At 37.7% G+C, this 17846-nt stretch overlaps 1 protein-coding gene across 3 annotated transcripts in view; it reads left to right on the top strand.

The window, feature by feature from the left end:
• LOC106641978 (RNA-binding protein fusilli) overlaps window positions 1-17846 on the top strand; it is a 41459-nt gene that overhangs the window by 12308 nt on the left and 11305 nt on the right. For all 3 annotated transcript variants that reach the window (XM_089590695.1, XM_089590696.1, XM_014356598.3), the window contains exons 2-4: window positions 5227-5421; window positions 8893-9121; window positions 16697-16786. In XM_089590695.1, the coding sequence (XP_089446821.1) occupies window positions 5227-5421; window positions 8893-9121; window positions 16697-16786 (514 nt within the window). The remainder of the gene's footprint in view (window positions 1-5226; window positions 5422-8892; window positions 9122-16696; window positions 16787-17846) is intronic.

A 17846-nucleotide genomic window follows, 5' to 3' on the forward strand; every position in this document is an offset into this window, starting at 1 on the left:
GATAAAAAAAATTCTGTCACTTAGAATTTATCGATAATTTCATAAATACACTTTCAATCTTATCTAGATAGGTGTAATGAGTTTTTTCATAAAATGGTTTGGAGATTAATGCACGATAGATAATAGCAAGACCAAAGTTATAGTTGATGAAGGTTCGTCGCATGAAACACACTTATAAGAAATAAGCTATAAACAATGCATTAGCAGCTTAGTTCGAAAATGTTTTTTTTCAATAGCTTGTAAATTGATAAAGTGGTAGTTTCGAGTGAGTGCAATATACCTATATAAATTAAATTTATATAACCTTAGTACTTAAATACTAGTTTTTATAAAATGTAAATAACTTATTCAAATAAAAAGTTCAACCTATTTTTAAATTTTATGTATACATGTTAAAAAGTACTAATGCAAAAAAGTATTGATGAACTTTTCATTTCTATCATCTAGAAAAGTAAAAAAATAAACCTACACGAAGACGATTAAAAATATGATGCGAGTACCAAGTTATTTTAAAACTTCATTGCAATGCCACGACTGTGGCGTTTTTCAAATTCACATAAAATAAAAAAAAACTAGTTCTCATGTTTTTTAAAACCAGAAAATTTTACCCGGTAACATGAATCCGTTTTTTAAAAACACAGCGTACGTATTAGCTCTATATGTTTTTTTTTTTTTTCTTAAAAAAAAAAATATTGAATTCGTTGTTTGATAATTGTAGATAACATTCCTTTGTAAAATTCATTGAGATTGACACATGAGATCAGCGGAATATTTTTACCAACGGCACTAATAAAAAATAATCATTTGATAAGTTGCCTCTTTGATTTATTTGCTTTTTATGAAACAATGTAAGATACAATATTTTATTTTCGCAAATAATAGTCTATAGTGTTTCTCGAGTGATTAGTCAAAGTGATCCGTAATTACATCAAATCTAACTGGTTGCCCAACTAAAATTTTCCAACCCAAGCAGCATCGTGCTAACAGCTCATTTTATACATGTACCCAAGATCAGAGAGAGCTATGAGATTAAAACCTTACCCATAAAAAATTTTGCAGACATTTACATCAGTAATTATCATCAGTTGCTCAGTCATGTATAAGCAATGGAAAAAAAAAATCCGTGAAGAGATATAAATTTTTCCCTTCGACTAAACCAAAGCCTTGAGCGAAGGAATATACCTTAAACACATAATACAGCACCTTTGCTTGCTCTTTGCCTATGCCGTTCACGAATTTTGTCGTTTGCTCGCGCCTGCTCGGTCGCGCACGCTTGAATGCCATTAGCATAGAAAAACGGCTTTTATGCTAATACTGCCTATCTCAGAGAGGAATACGCGAGGGATAATATAATTTTGAAAAGCAGACTTGCTTGTATACACTAGACATGTTGGTATTTTTTTTTTTTTTTTTTTTTTTCACCCAACACAGTTAAACAGAATCTACATGTGCGCGTAAATGGTATCGCTTTGCACGCATTTACTTTTCAGAGTAGCATATTTAAAAATTTACAGTTTCATTAATTAATTACATCGAAATTAAATTTTGAACATTCTATTGTTACGTGCATATTGTTAATGCCTCAATTCCGTATTGCAAAAAATTTGTATGAAAAATATTTTTTTTTTTATCAACTTTGATATAATAATAATAATACAAGGTAACAGCAAAAATGATTGATGCTCGATACTGTATCTGCAGCGTTCTCGTAACATTTTATTTTTTCAATTATGTTATTGCATTTTTTTTATACGATTATTATTTTAATGCATAGAGTGTACAAGTTATACGATTATATTATAATTAACATGTAAAAGGGGATAATAATTCTAATGACTTTTTTGTTTCTAATCTTTTAGTTCATAAATAAGTAAATAAAATAAAAGTTAAAATAAAAGTCTATACATTCATCAATAAATAAACTTATAAATAAACTAATTAAAATTAATTAAATGATAACTCTATTTAAAAATTAATGAAGCAGTTTTTTTTCGTGTAATCAATAAATGTTTAGAGATTTAAAAATAACCGTCAACAAGATAAGATAAAATGAGAAATAAAATTTATCTGAATTCATGAGATCTGTTTTGAATGTTTTATTTTAACTGAACAATAATTAAGCCCAACATTATTAAATATTACATTATCGTAGCCTAATTTTGAAGCTTTGATATTTCTTTTAAGTTAAAAAAAAAAAGAATTCTTACAATTTGATCGAATTTGACAGCATTAACATACCATTTTTTACCATATAAAAAAGGTTCTTAATAAAAATTACTAAGTATCCCAATGTTTATTGCATTCTAACAGTATAATCTCTAGCCAAGAAAATTAATACATCCCAAGTTCTCGTATCTTAATATTGTATGCATACTGATCTGGGGCCAGGAATTTTTCTTTAATTTTTGGATGACATAAAGTCCTCGTTGTTCGTTTCTTTTTTTTGTCGAGCAACGGGCTTTCGAAGAAAAATTTTTTTCTGTTACTCACATTCGGGTGCGTACAACGTTGCAGTCACGTAAGAGAGAAAATTAATCATTTAAAACACTAATAATTTTCTTTTAGAAAAGTATATTTTATTTATATAAGTAAATTGATGATACAAGTAAATTTATCTACTTATATTGTCGACACAGTTACGTTAGTCATGTGCTCTGAAAACTTCAGATTACGCTAACCTTGTATATTTTTGTTCTTCAACGGCAAAGCACATTATACCAGTCAATCGCCTTATCACGATCTCCCATGTTGTGCTTTACGAATGATAATATCACTTGGTCGACAACAAGTTCATACGCAGTGCGTGAACTTTTTTCGAGCACGTTCAAAGAAAAAAAAAAAAACATTATTTTAACGCTGTTTTCTAATCGGTCACATCCAACTAGATACTTGATTTTTGGAAATCGTGTCCACATCTGTACTGTTTATCAAACTTTTTATAATTTATTAAAACCTTTTCGCATTTAGATCAGTAAGCAAAAATTAAAATGAGATTTTTAATTAAAAAAAATGAATCTGTGGAGGATGAACAACTTTATCAATATTTACAATTTCTTTTGCGTAATTACAACAAGCATTGTCTATTGTCTCATACACATGCTTCCTTAAAGGAGAGCAGGGGAGTCTTGAACTAACATCAAGATCAGTTTCTTAAACTCTCACCCTATACCGACTTAACCATCGCTAGCCGGCATCAATTGTGTTTTGATTAGACCGGATTCTCAGCAGCGCCAACCCGTACCCCAGCTTATGAATAAAACTACAGTACCGAGGCGAGCAATCATCAATTAAGAAGTGCAAAGATTCACCGGTGAAGGAGCATTCGTTTACGGTCGAGCGAGTCACTCGCTTGGCTCAACAGCCTGGAAAACGAGACCTGAAAACAACGCGTGCTCGTGATGTTATACGCATAGGTCTCTCGTCTTCGCTAAGGCGCACTAAACAACAACGTTGGCTTATTACTTATACTAATTAGCAGAACCGCAAAGTGCTCAAACGCGCACTGCGCGCCGATGACTTTCTCAAGATATATACACCCACCTGCGTGCGGTTCACCTTGATGGTTCTTCTTTCCTCTTTTTTACCTAAATAAGGGGGAGGGGAGGCAAAAAAAATTACGGTAAATTCGATACTGCAACTGGGATGAAAAAAAAAAAAAAAAAAAAAAAAAAAAAAACATTGTGCATGTATAAAGCTAAGGTCGGCTTGACGAGCGAAACTGGAGAAGAAGAGGTTGGATCGTGATGATGAGCAACTCTTTACGTCATTAGGGGGCGAGTTAATCGATCCACATATGCACGCGTTTTATCGTTTCCTGGCTGCTGCTCGTAAGTTTTACCCAATACCGAAGCGATGGATACAATTTCAGCGGGGCCTTACTCTGTGTACGCGCGCAAGGAAACCATAAATTCTTCCTTCCCGTTATTCAAGGGTGCAGGTATACTACCCACAGCATAAGTATATAAGCGCTCGGAAAAGGGTCTTGAGTGATGAAGGATCCTCGAAGCATCATTGGTGTGTGTGTGTGTGTGGTCGAGGAAGAACCGGAAGCGTCGATCGACTTTTTAATTGGCTCGATAGCGTTTTTTTCGCCTTTTACGTACAGACGTGAGGAATATACCTATACAGAGTAGTGGTAAAGCCAACGCCTATGAATATGCATTTGGCAGCGCACTGCTCAACGACAGTTGTGTTGGTTGTATGATTGCAGGGGCCCAAGCATTATCACTATCGTATAAATAAGGTCACGTTGCACATAATATATATATATTCAAGTTGATCGTTTTGGTTTCTTTTTTTTTTTTGAATTAACGATTAAGAAAGTGTAAAAGATGAGTCTTATGACCCACACGCGCTTTTCTACGTATGTTAATTGTAAGACGACGTAGTTAGTGGTGCTATCGATTTCAAACCAACTCTTACGTATCATTTACTTTTGTAGAGCCCCCGTATTTTAAATCTACTTCCACAACTCTTGTCCATCTTATTAATACTTTTCAATTATTCATTAATTTTTCAAGATTATAAAAGTTGTACAGTTAGACACTTTTTACCCGTTGTAGAGTACCTCGTCCGTTACATACTGAAATTATCGGTTCGACGTATCATCGCTTAAGTCATCAAACGTGCGAACATGAAGTACTGTCATCATCGCTCATTCTTGCGCGGCACCGTTCACATTTTTACTATTTACTAAGAGCTAGAGTATGAAAAAAAAAAAAAAAAAAAAAAAACTATCAAGTAAGCCTCGATCAAACATCACTTGGTTGATGGATAGTCTGGCATGTATTAATGCCTGTAACGATTTACCAGCCAAACATTATCTCACCTGGTTTTTTTTTCCATCAAAGCAAATGTTTGCGAAAGCAACGCCAACACCAAAATTAATTAAACCAACGTCCTTGTCCGTGCACACGTACACACGCACACGTTACTCCTTAATTACAAGGCAGTATATATTCCACGCGTGAGGATTTCAACGCTTTCCCTACTCGCGAATCATCAAACATTACGGCGCTTAAATACAGATTTCCTCGCGCGATACCCCATTCCTCTCTCCCTCGCCCACGTATAATTCAATAGGCAAACTTCAAAACGGCGTCAGAGAGTTTCCTATCCCTCTGTAATGGTATGGTAAACGAGAGAGGTAGAAGGTAGAAGGTGTGCGATGATGATTGGCGCGCGTGTGTGAGTATAATAAAAAAAAAATCGGAATCTCAATTGCAGGTAATGGGCAGACAGCAGTACGTGGTGAAGCCGATGGTCATGGAGGATGAGAGTAACGGCAGTAACGGAAGCGATAATCCAGCTGTTGCCGGAAGCAGCGGCGTCGTCAGCGAAGCGGCCCTCGCGCACGCACCGACCCTCACCGAGGACTACCTGCGCGAGCACGGCATTCCTCTGGCACAGGCCATCGAACAGGTTGGATTAATTTTTTTTCTTTTTCTGCGATTTACTTATATTTTAAAAACTTTTTTTTCTTCTTTTTTTTGTGTAACCTGATCCTTTGATGTAATTTATGGTATTAATTAAACGAGATTATGTATGTTGTGATATGAAAAGAAAAAAAAAAAAAAAAAAAAAAAAAAAAAAAAGAAAAAAGAAATAATTGTCATCTTCAAAAAGTTGAAAACTTTTATTAATTTTTAATTTACTATTACATGGGTATCTATTTTTTAAATCATTTATTTCTTTCCTGTTCAAAGTTTAATTGTTTTTTAAATATTATCTCATCTGCACATCGTTTCTACATGGATTATCTTACGTTTTATATTCCATATACTTATTTATTTGTTGATTATTTATATTTGTTTATATTTATGAATAGAAAAAATGAGCATGCTAAAAATGTTCACGAGCCATATAGTATTTTTTTTTTCAACGATTTTTAGTTACTTTGCATAAATAATCTGTGTACACTAATATTATAACTGCTACAAGTGTACAAACCTACCTACGGTGGCTCAGGACAAAATATCATGCGAGAGATGAATAAATATATCACCACGACGTGGACTCCGCATAATTAATTTTCAACGTGGCGTCAGAGAGTGTTTAAATAATTTCACAATTTTCTCCATATCGAGCCAGTACTAATGCAAGCAACGTTTATCATACATGCGAGATGCGTAATGTTTATGCATGACACGCTCGCGACGTAGCAAGAAAAAAAATAAGTAGAAAAAACAAATCTGCAGAATCAGCAGCAGCAGCAGGAGCAGCTCACGTTTAAGCAAAAAAAGTCCATCTCATTTCTTAAATATTCAACAAAAACTACTTACGCACGAAGGGTTCACAAGAAGGTGACGTACGTCGCGCGAAATTAAAATAAGATATTGAATCAGGAATTTATTATCCAATCGTTATAATAAAATTTATGGTATCTGGATTAACCAGTCGCTGCATCGATAGCCCCTGGATCGAACTTTTCCTCAAAAATGTACGTATCACCCTTCAAAAGGAAATCAGAAAAGTATCATTGGTCTTGCTCAATTTTTGATACAAAGTTCTCAAGCTCCCCCCGGTACTTATGTCACAAAAAAAAACAAAGAAAAGAAAAACAGCAGTTGCAAAAATCAAGAGAAAACCTGTAATCGAAGGAATATGAACTAATGTATCGTCGTGCAGGTCTGCAATCATTGTCAGGTCATCGTCCACCTCCGATATACCGAGCGAGCCAAGTTTATAGATTACATCCAAGAAACGGCTCAACTTTCGCAAAAAACTCATTGCTCTCGCTTGGTACTCTTGACCACCTTTGCTGTGGCATTCACTCCACCTCTTTCCTTCACGGTTTTCTTTTTATTTTCATCGTTCAATATATTTTGCTTGTTTTCCGTCTTCCATCAGAACTTGGCAGTAACTAAACGCACCTTGCAATTTCTCGGCTATCGCGCAATGATCCGTTATCACGGGGCCTCCTCCTCCTCCTCGGGTAAATCTAATTGCAGAGGGTAAGTATATAGGCAACGGGCGAGAGAGTCATCAGCACGACTTTCTTTTTCTCGGTTGTGCGAAAAGTTTATCTTGATTTTAGAAGACAGCTGAGAGCTGTCGGTACTGTAAAAGCATCTAGTTTCGTTTGAGAAAAACCTTTCATGATTCATTTTTTTTCTTTTTTTAACTAAGTATCTCGACCCAATTTAAAACGTTTGCTGTACGTTTCTATTCTTACTTTCCTGTGACGAAGAAAAAACAATCTTGTCATACGTATTTATATATATAGTGTCCTGAGTTTTACTAGGTAATTAAATTGCTTGTTAAGCTAAAGTAAGGCACATGCTTTTTCTTCATAATAAACGAGTGATATTGAAAAAGTAAAAAAATTATTCTCAATAATACTAAATATATTTCTTATTTGGAGATCATAAATCCACTTTTTTCAAGACAAAACTTGAGAGAAGAGTAACTAATCAATGTATACGATGAAATGGAAGAGAAAACGATTATTTCGCTATCACCTTACAGTATCTTGTGTTCATAACAACCGATTTCGTAATCACTTGAAATCTATTTCACGATTTTTATGATCAAATATCTCCACCGCTGCTTATCTCGATCCGAGCTCGAATGATTCCATGGAAAAATTTTTTTTAGATCAAATACAGCGAGCTGTACATCTCAATCTTGTTAACACGTTGTACCTTCTGACCTTTTGATAAATGAAATTCAACTTTATAAAAAAAGCAATAAAAAGATACATACACATAACTCGTACTAGAATAAAAAAAAACCTGTGGCTGTCACAAACTCGTACATATATACAAACGTGAGCAACCATTCGCTTTCGAGTCTTCAAATGAAACATAAACAGCAGGTTGTGCCACGACGCGCGTCTCGAGTATTAGCCAAGCAGAGAGCAAAAAAAAAACCCCTCAAAACAAAAGACGCAACAAAAAAATGACCAACCAAAGAGCAAGTCGGCGATTGCGCAAGTGTAGAATCGACGATCGCCTGATGACAAAAAAAAGCACACGTGTCGTCTGTATGACGACGAGGATGGACAATAAGTACCTATAACGCAGGTATACTTGTAACGTGTGCCATATATGTACGGTCGTTAATACCAGGGGGTAGGACACCTCGTTATCTGCGTTACGAGTGCGCGATTCAGCTCTTCGGCTGCTGATGACTTGCGTGTCGACTTACGCAATAATTCTCGGCTGTACTCCACGAGCCGAGCCTCTTTACTCGCACACCGTGTACGTCCTTTCGCGGACATCAGACCACCGCTTAAGTATGAGCTCGACCGCAGCCTTCGGCGAATCAATTTTTCGGGCAGGAAGTTGTCGTCTCCCCCATCCCGCGTGTTCGTGATGTACCGTTTGTCATCGAATCTCTCACGAGGAGACGTTCCTTCAAGAGTCGTGTCATATGATCAGTCTATTACCTATTTTTTCGATGTCTCACTCGAGCATATATTTTCTTGCAACTCCTCTGGTCGCGACAGTCGAATGAGCGAGTTATGACGCATTTCAAAACCATACGATACGGGAAAAGCTCGTGCGCGCCTTTTTATCGCCATTTGGTATTGTTTACGGGTCCCGACGATGCGGGTGATACTCAGGGTGCATCGACACGATCCTCAAATGGCCAAACGCGTCTTCGCGATGGGGGCGTTATCCCTTTTCCTGCCACCTGCTGCTAAATGTGCAACTGCTGTCGAGTTAAGAGATACATTTACCTCTTGTGTACAAATGTTTCAAGCTTTGCTGGCTTTTTTGAATTAAAAGACATATGGACTATTGTACGTGTCCCGTTGTCGCTTGTCTGCAGCTTGCTGATGGCACTTTGAAAATTGTATGCAAAATAAATGTGCACAATAATGTAATTGGAGGATACATGAAATCATTAAAAATGCAGATGTAATAATTTTGGATGTTTTTTTTGCAGTTCGAAACGTGGTGGTCGTCGTTGACGTGCGTGGCGGCAGGGAGCTCGCCACGATTCGTGGTGGATGGTCAGGCACCGCTGAGGCAGTGCCTCCATCCCGAGACTTGCAACAAGCTCATCGACCTACCCAACCACTACACCGTCTTCCACGACCTCAGGAAGGAGTTCATCTCGTGCTACTCCACCAACGACGAGCTGTCGCCCGCTAACATTCAGGACATGCTGAATTGTATCCTTTACTTGATTTTTCACCATACTCTTTTATTTTTCTCATGTTACATGGGAAAACATCTTTTTTTATAAAAAATACCGTAGGATTCTTGGAAAATTCTGTGACTCGTATAGCTCTCTATCAAAAAATAAAATTTATATGGTAATCGAGAAAGTATAAATGTAAGCCATTTGAATTTTCTTTTGTCTCTACAGTGACGTACTTGTCCTCACTGTTACCTAGATTCTCACGGTAATTTTTGTACAATGTTTTTCTCTTAAAATGTATTAAAATTGTGTAAGCTACAGGGTGATGATTTTTTTTTTTTTTTTCTAAACGACTCGTCCTCGTAAAAATGACGCTTCGAAAGCACAGTTTACCATTTTTTTCAAACAGACGCATGAGCTTGCTGCCATTAAGGCATAACGCTATGAGTGAAGGAATTATGTTTCCCTCCAATACCCAAGACTTGCTTTGGTCACTTTGCCGCTAAAATCTCCCTACGGGCACTTTGAGAAAATGATGCTAAAATTAAGAGTTTTTTAGTATCTCCATCCCTCTTGTTCTTACTCGTTATTTGTCGCGTACAAAGTAGCAGGTAACCAAGTTTCGCGAGTCGGGTTTTCGGGACGTGCGCTCGTAATGCGCCGATGATTGCCTCCTGGCGATTTCACCTTACGGTAATTTGAGTGAAAATCAGAAAACTTCTTGTTAGCGTCGCGCCGTAAAACGAGCGTTAGGTAGACGTAATATGAAAGAATAATAAAAAAAAATACCCGTACATTTTTCTAGAGGGACGTGATTTTTCCTTTTTTACACGTACGCATGTACCTACTTCTTATACATTACAGGGTGAGTAATTTCTTTTGGCACAATAAAATAGTTTGATTGTATGATCTTATTATTTCAAAAGATGTTTCTAAAAAAAGTAGTTTTGCTCTGAAAATTGTGGTGCGAATAATTAGGTCACCAATAGGTATAGTATGAGCAGAATAACTTTTGTGTGAAACATTTCTTCGAATAATGAAATCCAATCGAGGTATTTTATTGTCTCAATATAAATGACACACCGCGTAGATATCAATGAAAAGTGAGGTAGAAAAGAGAAAAAAATAAAATAAAATAAGTGCGTGGGTATACGTTGAATTGCATGGAAATTTCGTTAATTAGAATTTTCGATGCACTAATGACTCAGAACCCCATCATCACCATAACCACGTAAACTGAGATGTTTCTGCAGACATTAAAAATGTCGAGTACTCGTTGGGTTTCCTTGTGTTGTTTTTATATCAATACGCTTTTTAGACATTTTTTTTTAGATTTTCACGATCTTTATTACTCTTGTTCACAACACTGACTTTATTTGCATTTTGAAAACTTACATTTAATACTAAGCTTTAAAATATTGCGTTCACGAGTAATTTTTTAAACGATTACACATCGTAATAAAGTAAATTCTACTTCATTGATGCTTAATGCACTTGAAAAATGCAAAGGATAACTCACCGATTCATTAGCTCAACTATACCTAAGAACCGGAACATCTTTACCACTCCAAATAACAGTGAAAAAACCAAAAAAAAACGAAAAAACACCGCAAGTCGTTAGACGCATATAATATACTGACTATGCCGGAAGAGATAAATAATTGTCATCCAGACTCATTGACTATTCACGAGAACGTGAGGAAAGAGAAAAAAAAAAAAAGAGAACCACACAGGAGACGATCGAGAGCTCTTCAAACTCCGACGACAAATCCGATTGGTGAACCCTTACCATGGACATCGAACTAAATTACACCACGTCAAAAATACTGTACTGAAACCTCGTACTGCGGAGAACGCTTACTCATTTTTCCCGGTACACAAGACAACAAGACAATATAAAAATATTACGTGTATATTTGTATCGGTTGGGAGAAAAATTTCCAACTGCAGGTAATACCCTATACGCCGACCGCGTGCCCATGGAGCACAACAATAAAATTGCAGCTCCACCAGTGGTTTCCTCTTCTCTTTCCTTGGTAGGTATATTTACTTATGTATGTGCTGCCCGACGACGAGCTAAAACCACGTGACGCACGGAAATGAGAAAAAGCGCAACTTGAGAGCCCCCTATACATATGCGTACAGCGTATAGCCACATAAAAACACACGAGTACATAATACATATACTTGTGGGTATAATATACTAGGTGATACGTGTGTATACGCAGTGGGCCTTTGAAAAGAAAGCTTGCGCGCGCCCCTTCGGAGAGCCCAACAACTGCACGTACACCAGCGATGGGATATAGTTCCGGCCAGATTTGGGAATTCTCTAGGACCCAACCTCTCTGACGTGGGAAATCACTAGATCAAAAAAAAATTAGTACCAAAGGTGACGCGCGAGATTCAAATAAGGTCCAATAACACAAGCATCCATCACCTGATGACCCGGGGCGCCTACTGACCACTCTGTTAAATAATCAATTAATAATAACACAAGCGCCTATCACCTAATGACCCAGGGCGCTTACTGTCCACTCTTTTAAATAAACAATTATTAATAAATAACACAAGCGCCTATCACCTAATGACCCGGGGCGCTTACTGGCCACTCTTTTAAATAAATAATTATTAATAAATAACACAAGCGCCTATCACCTAATGACCCAGGGCGCTTACTGGCCACTCTTTTAAATAAATAATTATTTATAACACAAGCGCCTATCACCTAATGACCCGGGGCGCTTACTGTCCACTCTGTTAAATAAATAATTATTAATAAATAACACAAGCGCCTATCACCTGATGACCCAGGGCGCTTACTGGCCACTCTTTTAAATAAATAATTATTAATAAATAACACAAGCGCCTATCACCTGATGACCCAGGGCGCTTACTGGCCACTCTTTTAAATAAATAATTATTTATAACACAAGCGCCTATCACCTAATGACCCGGGGCGCTTACTGGCCACTCTTTTAAATAAATAATTATTTATAACACAAGCGCCTATCACCTAATGACCCGGGGCGCTTACTGGCCACTCTTTTAAATAAATAATTATTTATAACACAAGCGCCTATCACCTAATGACCCGGGGCGCTTACTGGCCACTCTTTTAAATAAACAGTTATTAATAAATAACACAAGCGCCTATCACCAGATGACCCGGGGCGCTTACTAGCTACTATTGAATAATAAATTATCAAGTAATTACAAGAGCGCCAATTAAAAAGATCTTTGTCGTACTAGATAGGCAATCAAAATTGTGATATAAGTAATATTTTATCGATCAAGTTTTTATCATTTAATAGTGTTGCAAACAAGTGTCCTGGATCCTCAGGAAGAAGGTGCTTGACATACTTATGAATAATTATTTATTTACTAGATTTGCAATTAGCGCCCCAGGTAATACGGTGATAGGCGCTTGTGTTATTTATTAATAATTGTTTATTTAACAGAGTGGACAGTAAGCGCCCCGGGTCATTAGGTGATAGGCGCTAGTGTTATAAATAATTATTTATTTAAAAGAGTGGCCAGTAAGCGCCTCGGGTTATTAGGTGATAAGCGCTTGTGTTATAAATAATTATTTATTTAAAAGAGTGGCCAGTAAGCGCCCTGGGTCATCAGGTGATAGGCGCTTGTGTTATTTATTAATAATTGTTTATTTAAAAGAGTGGACAGTAAGCGCCCTGGGTCATTAGGTGATAGGCGCTTGTGTTATTATTAATTGATTATTTAACAGAGTGGCCAGTAGGCGCCCCGGGTCATCAGGTGATGGATGCTTGTGTTATTGGACCTTATTTGAATCTCGCGCGTCACCTTTGGTACTAATTTTTTTTTGATCTAGTGATTTCCCACGTCAGAGAGGTTGGGTCCTAGAGAATTCCCAAATCTGGCCGGAACTATATCCCATCGCTGACGTACACTCGTCGTCCCCGGAGTACAGTAATACATTAACTTGGTAGGTATGCGCCGTTGGCGAGGAACACGCGCTCGCATTCTCCCGGAGAGAGTCGCGTTGTTTGGTTTGGTTGGCGTGACTCGTGCGGCATACCTCACGCGTGCGTCGGCGTGTGCGGCGAATCGTCCGGATTTTCCTTCGTTTTGAGACAAAAATTAACTCGCGGTGGAAAAGCACCCGATCGCCGTGGGATCGGTATTAGAGTTGGAAGTGCGTGTTCACCGCCAACTACGATTGCACCCATAATAGCGTCTATGAGTGTTAACAGAGGTAAATATATTTTTTTCTTCCCTTCTTTTTATCCTCTCGATAAGTTGAGTCTGGCCGAGTGGTTTGAAAAATTAAATTGCCAAAAATCGATACGGGCTGGCCGAACTCGTTGGCTAAAGGAACAAAGATAACTTTGTTGGGTACAGTTGATTTGGGGTGTGTAGAGTATTATTTTGCGTCGTCGTGGTTGCCGAGCGGAAGAATCGAGGCACAGTATATCGTAAAAGTGCACCGCACAGTTCTTGGATCGTGCAATCGTACACCCGAGCATTGGTATACGTATACGCGATTTTATTTTGCCGATCGGGCGACCAGTGGAGTTTCGTTATTGTTGTTTGTTACATTATATTCGGACAAATCCAAGTAAAAAATATCAATCATACGTGTTTCAGCAAAGGTATGAAAAATTCCTCGATCTTGCATCTTTGTAAGCGTGCGTCGTTTGTTTGTTTTATCCCGCAAAGCACAACTATATCGTCTTCTTATCGACAATTGTTTTCTCACAAAACTGCCATCCAGAAAAAATATTTGGCTCGAACGCTCGCTCGATCGGCTTATCGAAATCAGCCAAAACAAACACGCGATCGTCGAACGGAAAAAAAAAATTTGCACAGAACGATTTTTTGAAGGAAAGAAAAAAAAAACGGGACTCGGTGACGTAAAAATTGATCGAGCGTCAAAAACGAGAGGCTGTAAACCTAATTCGCGAGGGAGCTCGTAAAATCGGCTAGTAGAATTTCCAAGCTAGAAGTACTTATAATCACCGATATTGTGTACGCACAAGTAATGGTACGCGATGCGAGTACAGGTGCGGTCGTTGACATTTTTTTTTTTTTTTTTTTACGATTATAAATATCGTTGCGTCGATGTATACAGCGTTCGTGCAATTGACAAAAACTAAACCACCTGTTACTGGTGATATCAATCGAGGTGCGTGCACACGCCGAGGTATCTGTAACTTTTTTCACATCGGAGACTATTGCCCGTGACTTTCTTTTGTTTCTCGATTTTATAGCCGCGTACCACCTCGCTGGGTCTCTTTGGACTTTGAAGATGAACGTTTGTGTGTATACGATGATAAAAGAACAAAAAAAATGGTAGGCTGGTAACGTTCGCTCGTTGCTCGTGCACCCAAGTGTTGCGTGCGATGTATGTTGTGAGGTTTTTTTATTATTTTTTTTATCTTTCGCACTTGGAAGAGGTACAAAAAAAATGTCGTGCAGATGAGTAAACAGACATCCAAATAAACACAAGCTTCTTTTAAAAATAAAACCACCAAAAACTCTTACGACGTCTCCGCTGCCTTCCATAGTCTACACCGCGTTCCCGCGCAAGCTCATCCTCGAGCTTTCCGTCATACTTGCCGCCCCTCGTCTCTTCTTATCAACGCGTCATGGGACGGGTGCACGGTTTAAAGGTCACGGAGCGCCGCCGTGAGATTACGGCTAGAGGCTGTGCGGGCCTCTCGACAGCTGCGCCAGTAAGTCGAGCGTTCCCGGGCGCGAAGGAGGAGGAAAAAAAAGCTCTCTTATCGGCACAACTAGGCATAGTTTTCCAGAGCTACCGTCTTGGTGTCACATTTCTCGTTTTGGAGCTCGAGAGATAAGATCGCCCGGGTAAGCAGTGTTATACAATACGGGGATTCTTTTTTTTTCCCCCCTCGTAAAGTAAACACATACATTACACGTTTATATATATTTGGATTCAAAGCGTTACCGATTTCCTTCACCATAACACCGGGTTCGATCGATAAGCGCGCGTGCATCGTTGCATTATTATGCGCAGTTGAAAGATGAGAGTTTGCTTTTTAGGCTCGAATTTCAAAAGTGAGTATCGCATGCCGTGATGCCAAGGGAGAGGGGCCGTCATTTGAATAATGAGCTGCGCGTCTTTGGGGACTCGAAATAACCCGGGCTGATTGTGAAATTACGTAACTCGGGTTTGATCGGTACGCAGAGGCAAAAATAAACCACGGCCATTGCTCTTTTTTTTTTTTTTTTCTTTCTTTTTTTTGGCAAACACGAGTACGCGTTTGCTTCTTCTTTTACACTCGTTTGTGACGGAACTGAAGAAATTTCTCGAGTAGCTCATGTATACGCGGCAAGTTGTTTCAAGTGCAAATGTGGTTGTTTCGTTTCTGCTCGAAGGCACGAATCACGTTTGCAGTGTGTCGGCTTGAAATGCATGGAAATCGGCAATTCGTAGCCTCGAGTTTCCACTCGATTCCAGTAATTGACGAATTACAAAGACAAACGCTCAATAGCAACTCAATATTCCGCTTTGGTCCACAATAATATTATGTTGCATTCGAACGGGCACAGGTTGTGAGAAAGACTTGTTCGGTAATGTCACACGTATGTTACCGTGGACTAAAGTAAAAATTTTCAGTTTACTCCAACTGTAATATCAAAGATAACTTGAAGATGAAAAAATTTCTTCGTGATGAAGTAAAGTTCTGATCTTCAAGTACCGTTTATTTAGTAGACAATCGGCACGGAACATAAGGAAAATAAATGTTTACATGCGTGCACATTGCATTTCATTTGTTATGTTTCGTTAGTGGCAATATGTACCAAACGTTGCATTAATAAAATGACCTCTTGTAGTATAACTTATGAAATGGCTATATGGTTGCGAGTGACAACTTACGCCCTTGACAGTACGAAGTTTACGACAAATACACCGACATGACGAATACTACCTACCAAAAATTTGAGAGTGTAATTTTATTCAGTTGCTATGAACTTTTGAATTCAGAGCAGCATTTTCGACAAAAAATTCGTAGAAGTCCAGCGCGGTTTGGCGAATGATATACCTTGACTAAAGCAAAACAGAGTGTGAAGCGAAGTACGGTTGTTTTATGCCACTCTAACAATACAGCTAAGGATTGTAAAGCAGCTTTTAAGACTAAAGATATTCTATAATACTGCGTACCATTCCTTTTTAACTCAAATGTTATCTCGATTGTTTGTTATGCTTTGAGACCAAAGTTATCAACACAATATACATGTTTTTGTTGTTGTTGTTTTTTTTTTTTTTTTTTTTAAGAAAATAAATTTCTTTCTCCATGTCCGTATAGTTCATTAAATATGTTTCTTTCATAAAGTGCAACGTCATCCAACGTCCTTGGAGACTGTATTATGTGAATCAGCAACAAAGGCACAAATTAGTCGTTGGAAAACGAGACTTTGAACGCTTTGTTGAAACTCTTAACAAAAAGTTAATTAATAGTTGACGTTACAACAGTATAATTAAAGATAGGGTGACCCAAAAAATCCGACTAGCTCATCATCGCTCTTAGCTTACGCAAATATTTTTATATTATATACATTGTGCAACATTGTATCCTTGACTATTAAAAAAAAAAAAAATCAGACTTCAATCTGCCGAACGACACGGAGAACGAATATCACGCAAAGGAAGCCGGTGACATGATCGCTGTCATTCAGAGGATGATAAAAGATGGTAAGGTGGAATAGAAAAAAAAAAATTTATACCTCCGGATATATCCGAAGAGTAGTATATATTAATAGGCTCGATTGATAAATCATAAAAAAGGAACAAAATGACTTTAGCATAAGTAGCTGTTCAGTCGATCGACAAACATCTTTCGCTGATGTATAACATGACATTCGTGTTATGTCGGCTGCATCAAAAACATTCCGGTTTCGCAAGGTTTTAATGTTTACTCGAGAATCGATTCAGTTTGGAGATTATCCCAGGGTCAGAAAAGACTTTTATTAAGGAATCGATTTTTTCTTCTTCTTTTTTTTTTTTTTTTTTTTTTTTTTTTTCATTTTCAATGATAACTCAAGGAATTAATGTACAGCAGAGAAACCGGCTACTCATGAAAATCTTAACATTGCAAAAAAAGTGTTGCATAAGATATTTGCGATAATCTGAAAAATAAAGCACATGTTTTCATTTCGTACACTGTGTTTTGACAAGTTTTTTAAGCGGTAGTTGCTTGTAATCAAAAAGAAAAGTCATTGATGCATTTACCCGAAACTCCTTACGCGGTACATACAGTTATTTGCGTATTGTTGTTTTTACATTACTTTCAATGAATTCTCCCGAGGAAAAAATGGTATAATTAATGAATAAAGCTGCGTCAATCAATTCCGAGTGAAAGTTCGATCTCCCGCTCGCGAAAATATGCGCACCGGCAAATAATATTTCGCTGCATCGGCGTGAACTCGAGTCGTCCACCTCCTCCTGCCGGACTGCGATCGGCGGCTGGTATGGTTTTAAAAACGTAGAAACGAGACACAGGATGAGGGTGTAGGATTACTCACAAGGGGAAGTAGCAACGACGAGCTGCAGTCGCGCGGCATTCTCTCGCTGGAGGCTTTTCTGACTTGACGCAGTTTTTTTTTTTTCATTTTTGTAAACGCCCATCAGTAGAGAAATAGTTTTTTAATTAAACTTTGGCGATGACTCTTTTGTGGAAGCTTTTGTTTAGAATCGTGACAGACTTGTGTGTCAAAGTTTTGTTTAAATTGATCTTTGGACCTTGAGATGCGCA

Source organism: Copidosoma floridanum, unplaced genomic scaffold (assembly GCF_036245765.1).
Source record: "Copidosoma floridanum isolate Cflo_tuat_1 unplaced genomic scaffold, Cflo_Japanese_pri ptg000013l, whole genome shotgun sequence".
Taxonomy (NCBI): domain Eukaryota; kingdom Metazoa; phylum Arthropoda; class Insecta; order Hymenoptera; family Encyrtidae; genus Copidosoma; species Copidosoma floridanum.